Consider the following 18965-nt stretch of genomic DNA (forward strand, 5'->3'; position numbering starts at 1 on the left):
AATGGAACACGGCGAATTCTTAGCATCCATTGACATCCGGGATGCGTACCTCCACATTCAAATCTTCCCACCTCATCAAAAGTTGCTTCGCCGTCGGAGAGGAACACTTTCAGTTCACGGCCTTGCCTTTCGGCATGGCGGCTATCATGGCAATTCTGCTTTCTCGGGATCTAGTTGTGCTTCCATACCTAGACAACTTACTGGTCAAAGGCCCATCTTTCCAAGCCTGCGAGGAGTGCGTCCGCATTTCCTTGGATACTCTGTCAGCTGGGCTGGTTGATCAATTTAAAGTCATCTCCTGTTCCAGCTCAACGGATCTCCTTCCTGGGCATGACCCTGGACACCTCCCTAGGGTTGGTGCTTCTTCCTCGGGACAAGGTCCTGGTTCTTTAACTGGGGGTCTGGAAGCTTCATCAGCCATCCCCCTGTTCCATCTGTTTCGGCATGAGGATTCTCGCAAAGATGGTGGCCGCAATGGAGGCAATTCCATTTGCGCAGCTACACCTCCGTCCCCTCCAGCACGCTCTGCTGGACGCATGGACGGGAGCCCATTTTTCCCTCGACCAACTGTGTCCTTTCTTCCCCCTCGGGTCAAGCACACTCCAGTGGTGGATGCTCCAATCCTCTCTCTTCTCCAAGGAAGGTCCTTCCTCCCAGTCCATTGGCTGGTAGTCACTACCGACGCCAGTCTCCTAGGCTGGGGAGCGGTCTTTCGCCATCACACTGCACAGGGAACCTGTACTCCTCACGAGTCTCGTCTTCCAATCAATATCCTGGAGATGCGTGCGATTCGGCTGTCCCTAAAGCGGTTCCATCGTCTCCTTGCAGGCCGCCCCATCTGTATCCAGTCAGACAATGCCACGGCTGTGGCTTATATAAATCATCAGGGGGGCACCCGCAGCAGAGCTGCAATGCGCGAGGTAGAGCACCTTCTTCGCTGGCCCGAACACAACCACTGTCTATCGGCCGTTCACATTCCAGGAGTGGAGAATTGGGCCATGGATTTCCTCAGCCGACAAGGCCTTTTCTCAGGAGAGTTGGTCTCTCCATCAGGACATTTTCCAACAAATCTGCCTTCGCTGGGGTACTCTGGATGTAGACTTGATGGCTTCCTGGTTAAATGCCAAGGTACATCAGTTTGTGGCCTGGTCCCAAGATCCAAGAGCAATCGGGGCGGATGTGCCAGTCCTTTTTTTGGAGTCAGTTTCGCCTTCCTTACCAGTTAACCCCCACCTGCCCCTGCTTCCCAGAGTCATCAGGAAGATCAGGGCAGAGGGTGTCCTGGTAACTCTCATCGCACCGGATTGGCCTTGCCAGGTGTGGTATGCAGAGCTGGTTTAGCTCATCGCAGACATTTTCTTTGGCGCCTACCAGATCGTCCGGATCTACTTTCTCAGGGCCCGATGTACCACCAGAACTCAGGGGCCCTGTGTTTGATGGCTTGGCCGTTGAATCCTGGGTTCTGACTCAAGCAGGGTTTTTCCCGTGAGGTAGTTTCCACCTTGATCAGTGCCCGAAAGCCGGTGTCATCGCGCATCTACCATCGGACCTGGAGGATCTTCTTTGAATGGTGCAGAAGCAGAGGTCGCCCTCTGATGCTTTTCAACATCCCTACCATCCTGGATTTCCTCCAATCCGGTCTGGACTTGGGGCTTTCGCAGAGTTCCCTTAAAGGGCAGGTCTCGGCCTTGTCGGTCCTTTTTCAACTAAAAATTGCTTCCAAACCTCAGGTCAGAACGTTCTTTCAGGGAGTCTCTCACGTGGTGCCTCCCTACAAAGCGCCTCTAGAGGCTTGGGACCTTAATCTGGTCCTATGTGTCCTGCAGGAATCTCCCTTCGAGCCGTTGCAGGACATCTCTCTATCTCTCCTTTCATGGAAGGTGGCCTCTCGTCGCTATTACCTCGATCAGACTAGTCTCGAAGTTGGCTGCTCTTTACTGTCGGACGCCGTTCCTTACATTCCACCGGGACAAGGTGGTTCTCAGACCGTCCCCTAGTTTCCTCCCAAGGTGGTGTCTTCCTTCTACCTCAATGAGGATATCGTACTTCCGTGCCTTTGCCCTACTCCATCGCACCGCGTGGAGAAGGCTCTTCACTCCTTGGATCTTGTTAGAGCTCTCAGGAAGTACATGTCCAGGACGGCATCTTTTTGACAGACGGATGCTCTATTTGTGCTCCCGGCGGGACACCGGAAGGGACTGGCCGCTTCTAGGTCGACAATCGCCAGATGGATTCGGTCGACTATTCAAGAGGCCTACCGCGTCAGAGGCAAGCCTATCCCTGCAGGCCTCAGGGCACACCCTGCTCGGACGGTGGGTGCTTCCTGGGCCATTCGGTATCAAGCGTCTGCAGAGCAGGTTTGCAAAGGTGCGACCCCGTCTAGCCTGCACACCTTTTCAAAGCATTACAATGTCCATACTCGGGCATCTTCAGATGCAAGCCTGGGTAGGGGTATTCTGCAGGCAGCGGTAGCGCACTTGTAGACAGCAGGTGCCATAAGTTTACACTGTTGGGTTGTTGTTTCCCACCCAGGGACTGCTTTTGGACGTCCCACGGTCCTATGTCCCCCCAATGTGGCGATAGAGAAATAGGGATTTTTGTGTACTCGCCGTACAATCCTTGTCTCCGAGCCACTCATTGGGGGACACAGCACCCACCCTTGTTTTGGCTTGTTGCCTATAAGTGTTTTAGTCTCTGACATGTTGTTCCTACGGTTAAATCTTGTTAATCTCCTACCGCTTTGCTACGAACTGGCATGATACGGAACCAGTTGGCGGTGTATACTGCAGAGGAGGAGCCAACCCTTTTTGTATTTGCTTAGTGTCAGCCTCCTAGTGGCAGCAGCATACACCACGGTCCTGTGTCCCCCAATGAGTGGCTCGGAGAAAGGGATTTTACGGTGAGTACACACAAATCACTATTTCACCTTCTTTTGACCTACTTAAGGCTTCCAAGCCATAAACCAATCCATTTTTCTGGTGGCTTTCTCTTGGAAAATTTAGTTGTGGTGTGTGTGTGTTTTGTTTTTTGTTTTTTTCTCCCCCTTCAATAAATGCTTATTGAAACCATTAAGCTCAAAGTACAATAACAAAAAAATATCTTATTTAAAAAATTTTTTTAGCCCTTTATTCTAATTTGTATAACTTACTAACTTTCAGATCCTTGGTATGGGCTCAAAACGCTTCTTAACTCTAACTCACAGAGCACAGGTGAAGCGGTTTACCCAAGATCTATTAAAGCTCCTGAAGTCACAAGCCAGCAAGCAGGTCATTGTAAGAGAGTTCTTACAAGCTTATCATTGGTACGTACAAACAAATAATGGCTATCTGGTGCTCTGCAGACCATACGATTTCCATTGATTCCATCTAGCTGTGTCCCATTTCCAACCCCCCACCCCTTTCCCCCCCCTTCTCCAAACAATACAATTTCTTATTTTGCTGTGGATGCTCAACAGGTGCTTTTCAAGAGACTGGGATGTAACCGAATATGGAGTATGTGAATTGGCCGACATAGTATCAGAGATACCTGATACCACAATATGCGTTTCTCAGCAAGAAAATGAGATTGTGCTCTCCATTCCCAAACGAGGTAAGATAAAGCATTGGTGTAATAACCCATTCTTCTGACACTTGCCCTCCGTTCTCGGTGTTCGGTCCTGTGTGTGGAGTTGTATTGGTGCACCACATCCAAAGCTGTAAAGTGCTCTATAGTCGTTCTGCTGCAGCTGACAGTGGCTTGGTGCTTGTTCCAATTTGTGACCTCACCCTAAAGTTGGAGTCCCTTACCTTCCTCACTATAGGAGCCCATAATTCTAGCCTAGCACTGAAGCAAATGGTAGGATTACACGTCTCTCTCATCCATATACTCTGCCAGGAGGATTTGCATGCAGCGGAATCTGAAATTGGAAGTGTTGCACAGCCGATGAGCGAGCCTCTTCCTTTTTTCATAAAGAGATACTCTGGGGAGTCAAAAGAATAAAATAAGAGCAGAAACTGCCTGCTTTAATCCTGGTGACAGGTCCTCTTTAACTTTGTCATGTGCGACTATAGTTTTACATGGTGGACACCTTCCATTTTCTATGTGCATTTCGAGAATGGGCGATGTTGGAGATGTAATAGAGCTATAGGAAATTGCAAAGACCCTTTTTTGGGGGGGGTATGTGTGTTTGAAATTATTATAGAGACTTGAAAGTAGAATTTTTATTTATTTTATCTTATTTTTTTTTTTTTTTTAAAGATCGTACCCCAGAAGAGATTGAGAGAACGAAGCAGTTTTCAAAGGAAGTGGTGGACTTGTTGCGTCACCAGCCTCATTTCAGAATGGCATTTAATAAGTTTATTCCGTCCTACCACCACCATTTCGGCAGACAATGTAAACTTACATATTACGGGTTTACCAAATTGATTGACCTATTCGAAGCCATACCAGACGTTTTACAGGTGAGTGGAGAAAAAAAGAATCAAATTGTCGTGATCACACTGTATGTAACATGTAACACGATCATTTCTTATCCCATGAGTATGTGATAATATCCCTTTTAGATGGGACCATATTAGTTGTTGTGCCCGCCTTAATTATGGGGCTGAAATCTCTGCATTGCTCGTTCCTTGTAGGTTTTAGAGTGTGGTGAGGAAAAAATGTTGACCCTGACAGAAATGGAGCGTATTAAAGCTTTGGCTTCCCAGCTGGTAAAGCTTCTGCGCTCTCAGAAAGACTCCACCTTAATGGTGCCTGACTTGCTTACTGACTATGGCAAGACATTTGGCTACAGCCTGAGGCTCCACGACTATGACGTCAGCTCTGTACCGGCATTGATGCAGAAACTGTGCCACGTGGTGAAGGTAACAAACCCTAAATGTCCTGCACCATCTATTCTGCACTCGTGTTTTATAGACACTGGGTGGATGGTTGGGTCACGGTGGTGGCAGGTGATGCCGAGCTCAGACTAGTCACACAGGTAGCCACGGAGTTGGAGTGATCATAGAACAATCCTCATATGGTGACGATGGGGAATATGTCTTTAATCTAGATCTCACTTTCTTTCCAGGTGATTGATACGGCTTCTGGGAAGCAGATCGAGCTGATTAACCGAAAGTCTCTGCGTTCATTAACTACACAGCTCCTGATTCTGCTCATGTCCTGGGATGACCTGTGTTTACTCACCGTTAACCAGCTCCATCAGATATATGAAACTTTCCATGGCGTTCCACTTAATCCATGTGAATATGGATTTGTGTCCTTTACTGAACTACTAAAAAGCCTTCCCTACTTGGTTGAGGTATGTCGTGCTCACCTTTTGTGCTTTAGGTTGTTCAATTCTTCCCCCAATAACAGGATTGGGCATGTCAAAATACAACATGCTCAATCATTTTGTTCTCAAGATCGGAAACCATTGTTCGCCAATGGCTTGTTTTTCTTTTCAAAACTCATGCATGTGTATGGGAGCCTTTACAAGACTAATTGTTGGCCCAAAGTTATTTGAGATGTTTGGCCTGACTCTTTTTTTCGCTCTACTTCTACCACAAACTATAAAATAAGCAGTCTCTTGACTCTGCTCTGTCTATGTGCACTTTAGAAGCTCTGTCCTTATGTTACAGGTGCATATAAATGACATGAATGAAGACTGCCTGCAGCTGACGTCCCTTTATATCTTTGCGAAGAATGTGCGCTCATTGCTGCATACTTATCACTACCAGCAGATCTTCCTACATGAATTCCCAACTGCGTACAGCAAGTATATTGGGGAAGTGGTACAACCCAAGCAATATGGCTATAATAGCCTGGAGGAGCTATTGGGAGCCGTTCCACAGGTGGGTGCTCTGTTTAGGGGATAAATAGTTGGGGTGAGCGCAGTGATATATTTTAGCAGACGGCGAGCGCTCACTCTTTAACCCTACTGGACCCTTTTGGGTCTGGCAAGCTGATATGGCAACTCCAGTCATGGTCCTGTGTTACGGTGGCCTTTTAGACCCTACTATAAGCAAGGTCTAGCAGGCTGTGTCGGTGTATAATTCACAGATCTTATGTACTTTTTTTTTGGGGGGGGGGGGGATTTAGAGGGGAAACCCTGAAATGCCCACTGTAGAGCACAGGATTAATGTGAACGTATCCAAAGTGGTACCAATAAAAACTTCAACTCCCTCTAAGAAAGAAGCCCCCACTCGGGTCTATCAATGGAAAAAGAGGGTTTCTGTGTTCCTGTTATCACAAAGCAACATGTTTCCTATCACCCTCCCTACCCTCTAAAATTCAAATTGCCTTCTGAGCCCCATAGTTGGCGACTGCATGTAGCATTGCTGTGGAAGGAACATCCGACTTGAGACTTTTCTGCATTTTTCCTGAAGCACACATTGGGCACTAAGTAAGCATAGATGCAATTTTTCACTCTTCAACATACACTACATGCTTCATTTTTCCTCATTTTGGAAACCACCTGTAGGACCAAAATAGTCACTGCACCTTTTTAGATGCATTGATCATGAAGTCTAGTTTCCAAAATGGGGTCACTTCTGATACTTTCTGCTGATATTGCACCATTAGGCCTGTGGTAATGGCACCCACAATCGAAATCTGCATTTCAAAGCCAAATCATACTCTTTCCCTTCCGATCCCAGATGTGTGATCACACAGTAGTTTACAACCACATATAGCTTATTGGAAACTTCATAACAAACTGTGGGGTCCATTTTGTACAATTATTCCTTATGAGAAAGTTTGAGGGTAAAGTAACGCAACTTTTCTCCTACGCCTCATTGGGGGACACAGGATCATGGGTGTTATGCTGCTTGCCACTAGGAGGACACCAAGTAAACACAAAGAATTAACTCCTCCTCTGCAGTATACACCCCTTGACTGGCCAATAACGACCCAGTTCTTGCTTCGTGTCTGTAGGAAGCACTTGGGTCTGTTTTCAGACCCCAACGTTTTTATATTTTATTTTGTGTAAATTTTTATTTTTTAATTAACTGAGTGAAGGGGGCGACAGATTCCTTTTCCGGGTCCGCTCTCCCCCCGAACCATCAACAGGCGAGCACGGCGAGTATACCTCCCCGTACCTCTCCTGCAACGTTTGGGGCACGCCTAATCTACGCTAGGGCGACTGTTCCTATACGGTCCCGATCTCCCCCCTGTAAGATGGCGAGCACATAGAGTATACCTCTAAGGCTACATTCACATTTGCGTTGTTGGGCGCAGCGTCGTCGACGCATGCGTCATGCGCCCCTATCTTTAACATGGGGGGGGGGGGCGCATGGACATGCGCCGGTATGCGGTGTACTGCGTTTTACGACCCATGCGTCATTGCGTCATATAGATGCACAAGACAGGGCGCAGAAGACGCTACTTGTAGCGTTTTCCCTGCGCCGAAATTCCTGATCTGTAGGATCTTATGACAACGCATGCGTCGCAAAACGCGTTGTTGGTTGCGTCGCCGACGCTGCGCCCAACAACACAAATGTGAACGTAACCTTATGTGCATCTCCCGAGCTCCTCCGCAATTAAGCCCTCACCTGACTGCGTCATGTAGTCCCCATAGTAGCTGTGAGTCCCCTGCAGCAGGCACACATCAGGACGCTCTCCATCCCCCGGCATAGGGGGATCGATTGAGCTGGAGGTGGTTCCCTTCCCGGTGAGTACTGCCCTTCCTCACGCTGCCGGCGTGGGAAGGTGCGATCCGGGTCCCTGGGGAGAGGTACCTGCGGCGATCATTTGGCGCTGGCGCGCTCCACCGGCCGGCTCCACAGATTTAGTCCCCGGCTTCTTCAGCCGGACTAGGCCGCAGTTCAAAAATCCTGCCCACCGCCGGAGCCCCGCCCAGTACTCAGGCGCTTCTCGCTCTAAACGAGAAGAGCCCTGCAAATCTCAGGCGCCATCTTGGGACTCCACTTCTGTGGGGAAATTCAGCCGAAAACGCTACTTCCCTCTCTTCCTCCCTGGGGACACCAGCACAGGACCGTGGGCAAGCTGCTCCACGCCATAGGGAAAAGCTTAACCCCTTCTCTGCACCCATAGCCCTGCTATCGCAGTTTATTGGAGGAATAGACATACACTATGTCTCAATCTAAGGAGGAAAAAAGAGGCAATAAAAAGCACACTGTTTTTTACTTCATGTGCCACTTGCAGTTCTGCGTTGCCACGTGCCCACAATACCCCCTTGTGCCAGAACTGTGACCTGGCCTGTGCGCAGCAGCCTTCTGCCTCCACCTCCCATGTCTCCACTGACCCTGCCAAGCCTAACCCTCCTGAGTGGGCCGTGTCCTTGTCACGTTCAATTGATTCCTTGGTCAAGGCATTGGACTCTTTTCGGGGATCCTCCCTAAGCCAGAACTCACCTCTGTCGATTGTGACGGAATCTGGTGCCGGTGCGGGGCCGTCTGTCCACAGGGGGCATACTGTACTACGGGAATCTCGGGGTGCCAGGAAAAGGACCCTTCCCTCGTCTCCCATACACGCTTGAGCTTCAGCATCTGCGAGCTCATCTTCTCGCCCCCCTCTCCCCCGAGGGTCACAGCGTACATGACTCAGAATACGAGTCGGAGGAATCTTTAACCAAAGACTCCTCTATCGGTCAGGAGACACTTGACTCCCTTATTGAGGCAGTCAACAAAACACTAATGGTGGACAAGGAATCTGTATCCACTCAGAAACACGTCGTCCTTTTAAAAAGACTAAACGCGTTCAAAAGAGATTTGCTAATCACCCTGAGCTTCAGGACATTGTCCAAAAACATGGGGAACACCCGGAGAAGCGATTTACGGCTCAAAAGGCCACGGAAGCTAAATATCCTTTCTCCAAGGACATGATGGAGTTGATTCTCTCATTGTGTGGATCTTGCCATATCGCAACTCTCATCCAAAACAGTCTTTTCTCCTTCGCCTCATTGGGGGACACAGGACCATGGGTTATGCTGCTGTCACTAGGAGGCTGACACTAAGCTGAGACAAAAAAAGGTTAGCTCCTCCCCTGCAGTATACACCCTCGTACTGGCTTCCAGACACCCAGTTCAAGCTTAGTGTCCGTAGGAGGCACACTGATTTTTCATCTCTGATTTTTTCTTTTTAATCTATTCCGGACGAAGGGGGCGGCGGATTCTTTCAAGGTCCGATCTCCCCCGAACCAACAACAGGCGAGCACGGGAGTTTCACCTCACCGTATCCTCTCCTGCGACGTGGGAGCCACTACCTGAGCTGACCTTTTTTGGGCGACGGTTTTTTTCCCTAAAAGGGCGCCGATCTCCCCATGTTGTACAGAGGAGCACTGGTGTTTTACCTCCAGTATCCTCCTCTGCAGCCAGGCCTTTTTATTGCCGGACATCTGCCCTGTCCACCAGGTTCTACCCTCGGCTGTACAGTGGCCCTATCCCTGTGGCGTCCGTGCAGACCACACTGCATCACCAATGTTCTGTGTGACTCAGGTGGTGGACGGTTCCTCTCCACCCCCCTGTCTGGGGCTGGTGGATGGAGGCTTCCCAACCCCTGCACCGTCCCAGCCATCCTAAGGCTCCTCTCACCTCCTCGGGGTAAGTGTCTCGTGGGGGATGGGGGGGGGGGTCGCCGGTGGTCCGGAGGGCTCCTCCTAAGCATGACACATTGGTGGGCTGTAGCGCAGTATAGGTGGGCTGAAGCGTCGACACTTTGCGGCCGCGCGCCGGGCCGAGGCCGCAAATTTAGCCCCCGGTCCCTGGCGCTTCTCGCAGCCGCCGAGATCTCTCTCCTGATCTCGGCGGCCATCTTGGTCCTCACTGCACGCCGCAGCTCCAGCTCTGCCGCATCTCGGTGTCACAGCGCCCACGTGCAGCCAGTTTCCTATCTCAGGCTTCACAGTTCGGCTTCCCAGGACAGCGGGACACAGGACCGGGGTAAGGAGACATCGTCAGCTTCTCCTCTGCAGCGTCGCCCTCTGCTTCCCAGGCACGGTCATAGATTATAGTCCCTGTGGGTTTTCTTGCATTAGAATCATGTCGCAGTCAAGGTCCAAAAAATCCTCTAAGGTGCATACGACCTTTTTTTCTGCGTGTACCACCTGCCAGGCCCCACTTCCTAGGCCTCAAAGTTCTCCCCTCTGCTCTGCCTGCGATGCTCCATGTGCCCAGGAGCCCTCCACCGCCACCGACTCTGGCGGACCTAGTCCCCCCCCCCCGTGGGTCGCTTCACTCTCGCAGTCCGTGGATTTTTTAGCCAACGCCATCAAATCCATTCAAAATCCTCCCGGGGAACGGGGCAATCCGTTACAGGTGTTAAGAGATCCCTCCATAGCAGGGGAATCGTCAGCCAGCAGGGGCCGCTCTCCACTTAAAGAGGCATGGTCATCCAGAAAACGGATCCGCACTACCTCTCCTGAGCGCTCTCCTCGCCGCTCAGACTCTGGCAGCTCCACCTCTCGCTCACCCTCTTTGGGGGCTCACAGCGTTCACGACTCTGAACATGAGTCCGAGGTATCATTGGACCCGGAGGCTCCGGAGTTCAGAGCTACGGTTGACTCCCTCATTGTAGCAGTCGATCACGCACTTAAGGTGGATGATAACGCTAATTCCGCTCCGGAACACGCGGTCTCTTTTACCAGATCCAAACGTTCCCACAAATCTTTTGCCTCTCATCCAGCCTTTCTGGATATAGTCAGGCGTCACAGGGAGCGTCCAGATAAGCGTTTCACGGGTAAGAAGGACCTGGTATCGAAGTATCCCTTCTCAGCGGATCTCGTGAAAGACTGGACGGATCCCCCTTCAGTAGATCCGCCGGTCTCACGCCTAGCTTCTAAAACGCTTCTTTCAGTTCCGGAGGGCGCTTCAATTAAGAGTCCCACTGAACGCCAGCTAGACTCTCTAGCTCGTTCAGTGTATGAAGCCTCTGGCTCTTCCCTGTCCCCCTCCTTCGCCGCGGCTTGGGTGACCAAGGCTATGGTTTCCTGGGCGGACGCTCTAGCGAAATCCATTCAGGAACAGGACCTCCCGTCTGAGATGGCGGACCTGGCTAAGCAGTTAGCCATGGCTAGCGATTATGTAATGTACGCATCTCTCGACGCAGCGAATTGCGCAGCATCGGCGGCTTCTAACGCCATCGCTATTAGAAGGGCTCTTTGGCTCCGAGAGTGGCGCGCAGACTCCTCTTCTAAAAAATCCCTGATCTCTCTCCCTTTTCAAAGCGGGCGCCTTTTCGGCGAAAAGCTTGACCAGCTTATTTCCGATGCCACGGGGGGAAAGAGCAAGTTCCTTCCCCAACAGAGGCCCAAGGCGGCTTTCCAGCGCCAGCCTTACTTTCGCTTTCGGCCCTTTCGTACCAGCCCAGCCTGGTCCAATCCTTCCGGTCTTCCCAGATCAGACCGTTCCGCTCGCACAGACAGAGACACTCGCCCCTCCTTCAGGCCGAATCCTTCCTGGCGCGGGAAACCGAGGCAGCCCAGAACCCGAGGTTCCAGACCTCCCAGATTCCCGTCTCAATGACTCGGGAACGGTGCCAGTCGATACCATCAGAGTAGGCGGACGCCTACTCCTTTTTCAGCAAGCCTGGCTCTCCGTCGTGCACGACGAATGGGTCAGGGATCTGGTATCGTCTGGCTACAAGATAGAGTTCTCCTCTCCTCCTCCAACTCGGTTTTTCCCCTCTCGTCTTCCCAGTTCGGCAGCTCAGTCTCGCGCCCTTCTTTCCGCCATTCACATCCTCCGCCAGAGCGGGGTCATTGTCCCGGTCCCGGAACACAAGAGGTTCAAAGGTTTCTACTCAAACCTCTTCGTCGTGCCAAAGAAGGACGGAAAAGTGCGGCCCATTTTGGATCTGAAGCTCCTGAACAAGTGCGTAAGAGTCCGGCACTTCAGGATGGAAACGCTCAGATCGGTCATCTCTTCGATGGAAAGAGGGGAATTTCTGGCCTCGATAGGCATCCTTGATGTCCATCTTCGCATCCCGATTTTCCCGTCTCATCAGAGGTTCCTCCGCTTTGCCATTCTGGAGGATCACTTCCAGTTCACGGCCTTACCCTTCGGTCTCGCCACGGCGCCCAGGGTATTTACCAAGGTCATGGCGGCTGTCATGGCCATCCTTCATTCTCGAGGAGTCGTCGTGTTACCTTACTTAGACGATCTCCTCATAAAGGGCCCGTCTTTTCAAGCCTGCGAGTCAAGCGTCCACATTACCCTGGATTCTCTTTCGCGCCTAGGTTGGTTGATCAACTTGGACAAGTCCTCTCCCGTTCCTGCCCATCGGATCTCTTTTCTGGGAATGATCCTGGACACTTTGAGGGGGCTGGTCTTGCTTCCTAGGTCCAAGGCCCAAGCACTTCAGCAAGGAGCCCGAACGCTCTGTCATCCTCGCCCGCGAACCATTCGGTTCGCCATGAAGATCCTGGGAAAGATGGTTGCAGCAATCGAAGCAGTTCCTTTTGCTCAACTCCATCTCCGTCCCTTGCAACAGGCTTTGCTGGACAACTGGGACAGGAGTATCTCATCTCTCGACCGCCCTTGTCCCCTGTCCCCGGGGGTCAGACAATCTCTCGTATGGTGGACCCTGGGCCCATCTCTTCTCCAGGGGAAGTCCTTCCTCCCGATCCGCTGGTTAGTGGTAACTACCGACGCCAGTCTTCTTGGCTGGGGGGCGGTGTTCCTCCACCACTCTGCCCAGGGCCGCTGGACAGTTCGGGAATCCAAACTCCCCATCAACATCCTGGAGATTCGTGCTATCAGACTTGCACTGAGTCGCTTTCACGCCCTGCTCGCGGGTCACCCAGTACTAGTCCAATCGGACAACGTCACGGCGGTGGCTTACATCAACCACCAGGGGGGTACCCGCAGCAGGGCGGCGATGCAGGAAGTCTCCCTCATCCTTCGTTGGGCCGAAACCAACCATTCCATCATCTCTGCGGTGCACATTCCGGGAGTCGAGAACTGGGCGGCGGACTTCCTGAGCCGCCAGGGCCTTGCCTCGGGGGAGTGGGAACTCCACCCAGAGATTTTTCACCAGATCTGTCTTCGCTGGGGGACCCCGGACGTGGATCTGATGGCGTCCAGATTGAACGCCAAAGTCCACAACTTCATTGCTCGATCTCTGGATCCCCAGGCCATAGGAGTGGACGCGCTGATTTCTCCGTGGCATCATTTTCAGCTCCCATACATGTTCCCTCCCCTTCCCTTACTGCCGAAGGTGATCCGAAAGATCAAGACGGAGGGAGTTCCAGTCATCTTGGTCGCCCCAGACTGGCCTCGTCGCGCTTGGTACGCGGAGCTCGTTCAGCTCGTAGCCGACGTTCCCTTGCGGTTGCCAGACCGCCCAGACCTGCTTCGCCAAGGACCGATCTACCATCAGAGCTCAGGGGCCCTACGTTTAACGGCGTGGCTGTTGAAACCTGGATTCTAACTCGTGCCGGTTTCTCTCAGCAGGTCATCCCCACCATGTTAAGTGCTCGCAAGGCGTCTTCCGCCTCCATCTACCACCGCGTCTGGAAAACCTTCTTCTCATGGTGCAGGCTCCGGGGTCACCCTCCGCTCGTTTTCTCTATCCCTTGCATCTTGAATTTCCTTCAGTCTGGTCTGGACTCCGGTTTGGCCCTGAGTTCCCTCAAAGGTCAGATCTCAGCGTTATCCGTGCTTTTCCAGCGTAGGATCGCCACCAACCTTCAGGTCAAGACTTTCATCCAGGGAGTCTCCCATGTGGTTCCTCCCTACAGGATGCCGCTAGAGACCTGGGATCTCAACTTGGTCCTGGGGGTTCTTCAGGAACCTCCGTTCGAACCCCTTCAAGACGTTCCGCTCTCTGTCCTCTCTTGGAAGGTTGCCTTCCTGGTAGCGGTGACGTCCATCAGAAGGGTTTCAGAGCTCGCCGCTTTATCCTGCCGGGCTCCTTTCCTTGCCTTTCATCAGGACAAGGTAGTCCTACGTCCTTCTCCGGCGTTTCTTCCGAAGGTGGTCTCATCTTTCCACCTCAATGAGGACATCATTCTTCCCTCCTTTTGCCCGCAGCCCAAACATAGGGTCGAGAAGGCTCTCCATACTCTGGACGTGGTAAGGGCCCTCAGGAGGTACATTTCCAGAACGGCTCACTTCAGAAAATCGGACGCCCTTTTCGTGCTCCCGGAGGGTCACAGAAAGGGTTTGGCTGCGTCTAAATCCACGATAGCCAGATGGATCCGATCTGCTATCCAGGAATCCTATCGGGTCAGGGGCAGTCCTATCCCAGCGGGGATTAGGGCTCACTCCACTCGGTCGATGGGTGCTTCCTGGGCCATCCGGCACCAGGCAACAGCGGAGCAGGTTTGCAAGGCCGCAACGTGGTCCAGCCTGCATACTTTCACAAAGCATTACAATGTTCACATTCACTCCTCTGCAGACGCGGCCCTTGGCAGGCGTATCCTGCAGGCGGCCGTTGCGCATTTGTAGTCAGATGGTACACGGAGTTATTTGGTTGTATTGTTTCCCTCCCAGGGACTGCTTTGGGACGTCCCATGGTCCTGTGTCCCCCAATGAGACGAAGGAGAAATAGGGATTTTTGTGTGTACTCACCGTAAAATCCTTTTTTCCGAGCCACTCATTGGGGGACACAGCACCCACCCTGGTAGCCTTTCGGCTCGTGATCTTGTTTTTTGATCTTGACTGTTTGTTTGACATGTTATATTCTATTGTTACTTGTTATATTGTTACTATCCTACTGCTTTTGCACTGAACTGGGTGTCTGGAAGCCAGTACGAGGGTGTATACTGCAGGGGAGGAGCTAACCTTTTTTTTGTCTCAGCTTAGTGTCAGCCTCCTAGTGACAGCAGCATAACCCATGGTCCTGTGTCCCCCAATGAGTGGCTCGGAGAAAAGGATTTTACGGTGAGTACACACAAAAATCCCTATATCTCTGTTCGACGGTTCATCAGTCAAAAATCCTTCTGACCTTCAAATTGACTACCTGGCTTGCTCAGTCTTTGACGCCTCAGGAGCAGCTCTCCTTCCATCTTTTGCCACTACCTGGTTGGCTAAGGCAATGGTTGCCTGGGCAGAGGTGGTAACCTCTACCGTCCACGACAGTAATCTCCCCCCAGAGGCGGCTAGACTAGCTAACCAGATGGCTCAGGCCAGAGATTTCGTAGTTAACGCTTCCATAGATGCTACGAATTGCGCAGCGCAAGCGGCTGCAAACGCAATCTCCATCAGGAGGGCCTTGTGGCTCTGTGATTGGCGAGCAGATTCTGCTTCTAAAAAAGTCGCTGACTTCTTTACCTTACCAAGCTGGCCGTTTATTTGGGGAGAAACTAGACCAAATTATTTCTGACCCTACCAGAGGGAAGAGTAAATTTCTTCCCCCAGCAAAAACCTGCCCGGCCTTTTTGGAATCAACAACCATTTCGATTCTGGTCCTTTTGTAACAGCTCCAGTTGGTCCTCCACTTCCCCTGGTTAGGGACAGTGGGAAAACAGAAATCCCCAGGTCTCATACAGACCCAACCGTTCCTGGAAACCCAGACTGAGACCTTCTGGCCTTAAGTCATCCGCATCCCTTAAACCTTCTACACAATGACCCGTCGACGTGTTCGGTGGACACCGACAAAGTAGGCGGACGTCTAAACATTCGTTGCGTCAAAATTTGCTCTCGGTCGTTCACAACGAGTGGGTCAGAGAGCTCGTGTTTTCCGGATACAAAATCAAGTTTTCTTAACCCCCCCCCCCCTCCCCTCCGCGCTTCTTCCAGTCTTCTCCCCCCAAAGCAAGGGCGTCACATCTTCAGGCCTTACAGGCGCTTCAAAGGGACAGTGTCATCGTTCCGGTCCCTCGAGACCAAAGGTTCAAAGGGTTTTACTCCAACCTAATTCGTGGTCCCAAAGAGGGACGGGACTCTACAGCCCATACTGGACCTCCAACTGCTAAACAAGTTTGTACGGGTCCGACACTTCAGGATGGACTCGCTCCATTCCGTTGTCGCGTCCCTGGAAAAAGGAGAGTTCCTTGCATCCATAGACATCAAGGATGCTTATCTACATATTCCAATTTTTACCTCTCATCAGCAGTTCCCGCACTTCGCAGTCAAGAGAGAACACTTCGAGTTTGTGGCCTTGCCCTTTGGACTCGCCACTGCCCCAGAGTCTTCACTAAGGTCATGGCGGCTGTCATGGCCATTCTTCAAGCTCGGGGAGTGGTAGTCCTTCCGTATCTGGATGACCTTTTTAATCAGGGGTCCGTCCCAGTCTGCCTGCGAGGAGTCTGTAAGTATCACCGTGGATTCTTTCTCGCCTGGGTTGGAAAATCAACTTTGAGAAATCATCTCCTGTGCCGGCTCAGCAATTCTGCTTCCTGGGCATGATTTTGGACTCTTCCCGCGAGTTAGTCATTCTCCCTCCCAGAGAAGGTCTTGTCCTTACAACAGGGAGTGCGCAAGCTCTCCCGCCCAGTCCCTCACTCCATTCGCTTCACGATGCGCATCCTCGGGAAAATGGTTGCGGCGATGGAAGCCGTTCCGTTTGGGCAGTTCCATCTCCGTCCCCTGCAACAGGCGCTGCTGTTAGCCTGGGACAGGAGTCCGTTTTCCCTCGACCGTCGTTTTCACCTGTCCCCACAGGTCAGGCAGACCCTCAGGTGGTGGACGCTGCAGTCCTCCCTGGACCAAGGGAAGTCCTCTCTCCCAGTGCGCTGGCTAGTGGTGACCACCGATGCCAGCATGTTGGGCTGGGGCGCAGTTTTCAATCACCACATGGCACAGGGTCGTTGGTCCACAAGAGTCGCATCTTCCAATCAATATCTTGGAGATTCGAGCGATCACACTTGCCTTACGCCACTTTCACCACCTTCTTACAGGCCATCCAATCAGACAACGTCACAGCCGTGGCGTATATCAACCGGCAAGGGGGAACCCGCAGCAGGGCAGCCGTGCTCGAAGTCTCCCACATCCTACGCTGGGCCGAGACCAATCTTTCTCTCATCTCAGCAATGCACATACTGGGTGTGGAAAATTGGGAAGCGGACTTCCTCAGTCGCCAAGGTCTTGCCTCGGGCGAGTGATCCCTCCTTCCGGAAGTCTCCCAGCAGGTTTGTCTTTGCTGGGGGATGCCGGATGTGGATCTCATGGCCTCGAGGCTCAACAACCCGGGTCCCCAGTTCATTGCTTGATCCCGCGATCCTTGCGCCATCGGAGCAGATGCTCTGGTCCTGTCGTGGCATCGGTTCCAGCTGCCATACATGTTTCCGCCTCTTGCTCTGCTCCCGAGAGTCAAGAAGATCAGGGCAGAGAGGAGATCGGTGATCCTCGTTGTGCCGGATTGGCCGCGCAGAGCATGGTACGCTTAACTCGTCCAAATAGTCGCCGACGTCCCCTGGCGGCTTCCAGATCACATGAATCTTCTCTCACAGGGCCCAATTTGCCACCAGAACTCTGGGGCCCTGTCTTTGACGGCGTGGCCATTGAATCCTGGATTTTAGCCCAAGCCGGATTCTCTCCAGGGGTTTCTTCTACCATGATTAGTGCTAGGAAACCCGTATCCATGCGCATATATCATCATATCTGGCGCATCTTCTTTTCATGGTGCAATGCCCATGGACGTTCTCCTCTGGTGTTTTCCATTCCGTCCATTTTGGAGTTTCTCCAATCAGGTTTAGTCAGGCTTTGCCCTAGGCTCGCTCAAGGGACAAGTGTCTGCATTGTCTGTTCTATTCCTACGAAAGATCGCTTTCAGACTGCCCATTAAGACGTTCATCCAAGTAGTCTCCAGGGTGGTCTCTCCCTACAGAATGCCTTTGGCTTCATGGGATCTTAACTTGGTTCTCGGAGTTCTTCAGGAGGCCCTTTCGAACCATTGCAGGACATCTCTCTCGCTCTCCTTTCATGGAAGGTGGTCTTTCTCGTGGCGATTACGTCAATCATGAGAGTTTCTGAGGTGGCAGCCCTCTCTTGCTGACCCCCTTTTCTGATTTTTTTTTTTTTTTTCCTCCCTTCCCCCCCCCCCCCCCCCGATCCAGACAAGGTAGTTTTGAGAACCTCTCCTGCTTGCCTACCTAAAGTTGTCTCCTTCTTTCATCTAAATGAGGACATTGTCTTGCCGTCATTCTGTCCGGCACCAACCCATCATATCGTGAAAGCTCTCCATACTCTGGATGTGGTTAGAGCTCTTTGGTGGTACATATCTCGCACGGCTCCCTTCCGTAAGTCGGATGTCCTGTTCGTTTTCCCGGAGGGACATAGGAAATGTCTACCCGCCTCAAAGGCCACTCTAGCCAAGTGGATTCGCTCCACTATTCAGGAATCCTACTGCGTCAGGAACACCCCTGTCCCAGCAGGGATTAAGGTGCATTCGACTCAGTCGGTCGATGCTTCTTGGGCCATTCGGCACCAGGCTTCAGCACAACAGCTTTTGCAAAGCTGTGACTTAGTGCTTCGTGAAGGTGTGCAGACTGGACCATCAGGTTCATACCCAGGCTTTGGCAGACGCTGCCCTTGGCAGGTGCATTCTGTAGACAGCGGTACCTCAGTAAGCCATTGGTACATGGGGTTTTAGCAGTGCAATTGCTCCCCACCCAGGACCTGCTTTAGGACATCCCATGGTCCTATGTCCCCCAATGAGGCGTAGGAGAAAAGGAGATTTTTGTGTACTCACCGTAAAATCTTTTTCTCCGAGCCAATCATTGGGGGACACTGCACCCACCCTGTTAGCCTATCGGCTGGTTGTTGTTGTGGTTTGTTCCTCAGTTTTTAAAGTTTACTTGTCTTGGTTTTTCTTATACTCCTACTGCTTTACTACCGAACTGGGTCGTTACTGGCCAGTCAAGGGGTGTATACTGCAGAGGAGCAGTAAATTATTTGTGTTTTACTTAGTGTCCTCCTAGTGGCAAGCGGCATAACACCCATGATCCGGTGTCCCCCAATGACTGGCTCGGAGAAAAAGATTCCATGCTGGGCAAAATTACTAAAATAAGTTGAGTTGCCCTTTCATTTGGATTGCCACATAACCTGCTGCCAACCAAATTCTACTTTAGTAAAAAGACTCCGTTACTGCCATAAAATCTTTAGAATG

The 18965-nt window shown here is 51.7% G+C and overlaps 1 protein-coding gene across 5 annotated transcripts in view; it reads left to right on the top strand.

Annotated features, from left to right (window-relative positions):
* Positions 1-18965, top strand: part of MARF1 (meiosis regulator and mRNA stability factor 1) — a 60961-nt gene that overhangs the window by 38196 nt on the left and 3800 nt on the right. For 4 of the 5 annotated variants that reach the window (XM_069734101.1, XM_069734102.1, XM_069734104.1 and 1 more), the window contains exons 18-22: positions 3159-3301; positions 3455-3588; positions 4237-4439; positions 5048-5278; positions 5598-5810. In XM_069734101.1, coding sequence (XP_069590202.1) covers positions 3159-3301; positions 3455-3588; positions 4237-4439; positions 5048-5278; positions 5598-5810 — 924 coding nt within the window. Of the gene's footprint in view, positions 1-3158; positions 3302-3454; positions 3589-4236; positions 4440-4613; positions 4842-5047; positions 5279-5597; positions 5811-18965 lie in introns of all 5 variants that reach the window. The other variant, XM_069734105.1, reaches the window with a different exon arrangement.

This window comes from Ranitomeya imitator, chromosome 7 (genome assembly GCF_032444005.1).
Source record: "Ranitomeya imitator isolate aRanImi1 chromosome 7, aRanImi1.pri, whole genome shotgun sequence".
Classification (NCBI taxonomy): Eukaryota; Metazoa; Chordata; class Amphibia; order Anura; family Dendrobatidae; genus Ranitomeya; species Ranitomeya imitator.